Source organism: Protobothrops mucrosquamatus, unplaced genomic scaffold (assembly GCF_001527695.2).
Source record: "Protobothrops mucrosquamatus isolate PMUCROS unplaced genomic scaffold, P.Mucros_1.0 scaffold4488, whole genome shotgun sequence".
NCBI lineage: Eukaryota > Metazoa > Chordata > Lepidosauria > Squamata > Viperidae > Protobothrops > Protobothrops mucrosquamatus.
The window spans coordinates 68,407-73,313 of record NW_015390395.1 but is presented as its reverse complement, the minus strand read 5'-3'; the positions used below and the strand labels follow the sequence as shown (position 1 = coordinate 73,313).

General features: G+C 51.9%; 1 protein-coding gene across 1 annotated transcript in view; it reads left to right on the top strand.

Moving 5' to 3' along the window:
• DNAJC4 (DnaJ heat shock protein family (Hsp40) member C4) overlaps window positions 1-3,275 on the top strand; it is a 5,417-nt gene extending 2,142 nt beyond the window's left edge. The window contains exons 3-4 of the mRNA XM_029286670.1: window positions 1,911-1,997; window positions 3,127-3,275. Coding sequence (XP_029142503.1) covers window positions 1,911-1,997; window positions 3,127-3,241 — 202 coding nt within the window. The 3' untranslated portion in view covers window positions 3,242-3,275. The remainder of the gene's footprint in view (window positions 1-1,910; window positions 1,998-3,126) is intronic.
• The last annotated feature ends 1,632 nt before the right edge of the window (window positions 3,276-4,907 follow it).

Here is a 4,907-nt window from a genome sequence, read left to right as displayed (position 1 = left end):
GCTGACTGTGTAAACTGCTTAGAGAGGGCTGTAAAGCACTGTGAAGCGGTATATAAGTCTAAGGGTTATTGCCCTTCCTTCCTTCCTTCCTTCCTCCCTCCCTCCCTCCCTCCCTCCCTTCCCTTCCCATTCCATTCCTTCCTTCCTTCCTTCCTTCCTTCCTTCCTTCCTTCCTTCCTTCCCAGTGGTTAGAATGCAGTATTGCAGGCTAACTTTGCCCATAGCCAGGAGTTCGATCCTGACCGGCTCAAGGTTGACTCAGCCTTCCATCCTTCCGAGGTCGGTAAAATGAGGACCCAGATTGTTGGGGACAGGGAGGGGGGGCAAGAAGCTGACCCTGTAAACCGCTTAGAGAGGGCTGTCTGCACTATGAAGCGGTATATAAGTCTTAAGTGCTACTGCTCTGGCTCTTCCTTGCAGGCCGAAGGCCCCGAAACTTAACAGCAGCTGCAGCAGCCTATTGTGGGCTCAAATCCTTAGCTGAGGATTGAGTTCAACACGTTGGACACCCCTGCCCTGAATTATTAAGGGGGGACAAGTGACATGCTGGCTGGGGAATTCTGGGAGTTGAAGTCCACAGGTCTTAAAGTTGCCACGGGTGGTTGATCTAGGGCGAAATGGCTTTGAGGAGACAGCTCAGCGTGTTTTGAAGCCCCCCCCCCGGAGACCTCACAGGCTCCGTCAGCGTTTGTTCCACCACTGTCAACCCCCCCCCTTTTGCTGAATGTCTCAGCCCGGGCATGGCAGCTTGCCAACCTTCGCTACCCACCGTCTGGTTCTTTCTTCTAATCCTTTGCCTCATTAGCCAGCTGTGACCAGGGGAAGATTAATCAGGAGCGGCCTTTAATCACATCTCAGGCAATTAAGCACGCCACTTGAGCCCGAAGGAGGGACGAATGCTTCAAAAGGAGCTGGGGAGAGACGTACGGATTCGAATCCCACGCGCAGGTGGGCAGCGAGAGAGGGGGGGTCCCGACGCGCCCCCTGCTGAACAAAGCCTTCCCAAGGAGCCTAATTCTCAACCCAACCACCGCCTGTGTGTGCAGTTCACACCGGCAACTCAGTGCTCCCTCGAGCCATCTGTCAGCGTCCAGCAAGGCTGCACCCTTCGTTGTGCGGATGACCTTGGGAGACGGAAGAAGGAAGACTGGCAGCCCATCGGGATAAGAGAACACTGAGTCCAGAGCAGGAATAGGGGCGGAGAAAGCATCTCCTCCTCCCCTCCATCTCTGGAGAGTAAATCACAGAATAGCAGAGTGGGGAGGGACCTTGGGGGTCATCTAGTCCAACCCCCTGCGCCAGTAGGAGACCTTATGCCATTCCAGACAAGATCCAGTCTCTGCTTAAAAGCCTCCAGGGTTGGAGCATCCACAACTTCTGGAGGCAAGCAGTTCCACTGATTAATTGTTCTCACTGTTAGGCCATTTCTCCTTATATTCTAGGTTGCTTCTCTCCTTGGTTAGTTTCCATCCGTCGCTTCTTGTCCTGCCTTCAGGCGCTTTGGAGGATAGCTTGACTCCCTCTTCTCTGGGGCAGCCCCTGAGATACTGGAAGACTGCTATCATGTCCCCCCTCGTCCTTCTCTTCATTAAACTAGACCTTCCCAATTCCAGCAACCGTTCCTTGTATATGAATGATTGTAAGTGAAGGAGCTGGGAAGAAACAGGAGATTTTGGAAGAGAAGGCACAGCTGGGTTGAGTTGCCAGGAATTGGTTGAGTTGGTGTCTTCTTCATCCCGAGGGGAATTTCCACAGGGTGGTGGGAGGTGGAGAGAAGACAGGGGATACCTCTCTTTTAAATTCCCCAGTGCTGGAATACTGTCTCTCTCTCTCTCTCTCTCTCTGTGCCTCGTCTCAAAATCTCCCCAACTGTCGTGTTGGCCTCTGAACGCCTTCAATTTTGTGCGCAGGCAAATCGCAAAACTTCACACCGGCTTAATGAACGAGAGAGACCGCATGATCAGCCAGGCCCTAATTAAGGCAAGGGAAAAAGGCAGGTATGTATATTTTTCCTTTTTTTTTTTATTTAAAATTACAAAATCCAAAGGGGGGAAAATAAATAACCGAGGCGAGAACATTTTTTTTTTTTAAAAAAAAGTGAATTAAGAGGACGGAAAACAAAAACTCATATTATTCCCACCCACCATCCACCCAAGTTGAAAACTGGCAGCCAAGAACTAAGGAGAAACTTCCTGACAAGTTAGAACAATGAACCAGTGGAACTACTTGCCTCCAGAAGCTGTGAATGCTCCGACACTGGAAGTTTTTAAGAAGAGACTGGACAGCCGTTTGTCTGAAATGGTCTAGGGTTTCCCGCCTGAGCAGGGGGTTGGACTAGATGACCTTCAAGGTCACTTCTAACTTTATTATTATTATTATTATTATTATTATTATTATTATTATTATTATTATTATTATTATTATTATTATTATTATTATTGATGTAACATTGACAGATGCAAACCCAGATTAGCCTTTGAACTGATCAGAAACAAGAGTTGCATCTTTATCAGGGTCTTTGACGGAGGTCCTAGAGGGGAGGGGTCTCATACGCCCATCAGCTGTGGTGGCAAAGCATTCTGGGAGTTGTAGGCCAGCCCCTCCAGAAGGCATCAGGCTGTCGAGGTCTCCATATTCGGGTAGTCCTTGACCCCACACTTGACCCCAGAGGTTTTGGGTTGTAAGCGAGACGTTTGTTAAATGTGCCCCATTTTACGACCTTCCCTGCCTCGGCTGTTAAGCAAATCGCCGCAGTTGATAAGTGAGTAAGCCGGTCGTTAAGTGACCCCTGCTTCCCCATCGGCTTTGCTTCGTCAGACGGTCGCAAAAGGGGATCCCGTGATCCCGGGACGCTGCAACCGTCACAAACAGGAGTCCGTTTTGATCATGTGACCCACGGGGGGTGGCGTGCTGGAAAGGCGGTCACTCTGGAAATCGGTCCCTTTTTTTCAGTGCCGTTGCGACTTGGAACGGTCGCTAAACGAACGGTTGTAAGTTGAGAGCTACTCGCACGGCCCCTTTGAAATGCAGCCGTGAGGAGAGAGAGCGGGGATTTGGGGGTGTCTTGTCTGCCGAGCGGGAGCACTTGAGGGGTGTTATTGACCTTCCTTTCCCCCCCCCCTGCAGAGCGAGACACAAAGAGCGTCTGCAACAGAAGCGTGCCCCAGTTCTCCAGGAAGACCCCACCAAACCCCAGGACTCCGTAAACGATCCGGTTCCTTCCTCCTCAACGGCCAAGTAATCCAGTGGCAGCCAGCCCTCTTCCAGCCTGCCGGCCGAGACCCCTGGCATCACCCCTTCGGACCCCCCTTCCCCTGCTCCCCGATTCTTGTCAATAGAAGCCCCTTGTATTCTCTCTCTCTCTCTGATCCTCCTTTTCCAAGGATGTCCTGCGCCTGGTCTGGTCCAAAACAGGGAAGTGGGGTTTTTAATTGGGTGGGTGGACTGGGGGGGGCAGAATCTCCACCCACAGGCCCACGTGGGTCCCCGGTATCCTGGTTCAGAGTCTCTTCCTTCTGTCCTCCAGCTTCAAAAGATGTTGAGACTCTAGAACAGGGGTGTCAAACTGCCGGCCCGCGGGCTGGACGCGTCACGTGGAAGCCGCGCACACCCCATTGCCGGCAATGGCAAAACCGGCCCGATACGTTGCGCGACGTCACGTGACGTCGCGGGTTTGACATGCCTGCTCTAGAAAGAGTGCAGAGAAGAGCAACAAAGATGATCAGGGGACTGGAGGCTAAAACATACAAGGAACGGATGCTGGAATTGGGTATGTCTAGTTTAACGAAGAGAAGGACGAGGGGGGACATGACAGCAGTCTTCCAATATCTCAGGGGCTGCCCCAAAGAAGAGGGAGTCAAGCTATTCTCCAAAGCGCCTGAAGGCAGAACAAGAAGCAACGGATGGAAACTGATCAAGGCGAAAAGCAACCTAGAACTAAGGAGAAACTTCCTGACAGTGAGAACAATTAGCCAGTGGAACAACCTGCCTCCAGAAGCGGTGAATGCTCCAACACTGGAAGTGTCCGAAATGGTATAGGGTTTCCTGCCTGAGCAGGGGGTTGGACTAGAAGACCTCCAAGTTCCCTTCCAGATTCTATTCTGTTCTGTTCTATTTTATCAAATTTGTATGCCACCCATCTCGCCCAGGGTGACTTTAAGCGGCTTACGGAGACGGAATAAAACAAAGTATTAAAACGTGAAAGCGGTAAATAAGGGTCTTAAAATTTAAAAATGCCATTAAAATAAAAGTTGCTCTGTTTTAATGCAACAGACCCATTTAACCAGTTGCTCAGACGGGGTCACTGCTGGATCTGAAAGAAATCCCCCCCCCTTTTTTTTAGAGCTGCGTGTCAGCCAATAAGGAGAGTCTCAGTGGGACGGAAAAAGCACTCTCGACGTGCCTAAGGACACTGCCGCCACGCCCCCCCCCCCAAATCCAGATGGTGAGTTCTAGTCCCACCTTAGCTATGAGAGCTGGCTGGGTGATTTGGGGCCAATCACCAGGAGACGGGGGAGTTCTAGTCCCGCCTTAGGCCTGAAAGCCCACTGGGTGACTTTGGGCCAATCACCAGGAGAGGGTGAGTTCTAGTTCCACCTCAGGCACCAAAGCCAGTTGAGTGACTGTGCCGATCCCCCCTCTCCCTCTCCCTCCCTCCTTCTCTCCTTGCCTCTCTCTGCTTCTCCCTCCTTCTTCCTCCCTCTCCCTGCCTCTCCCTCTCTCTTTCCCTGCCTCCCTCTCCCTCCCTCTCTCTCTTCCTCCCTCCCTCCCTGCCTCTCTCTTTCTCTCCCTCTCCCTCCCTCTCTCGCTTTCTCCCTGCCTCTCCCTCCCTGCTTCTCCCTCTCTCTTCCTCCCTCTCCCTCTCTCTCCCTGCCTCCCCCTCCCTCTCTCTTCCTCTCCCTCCCTCT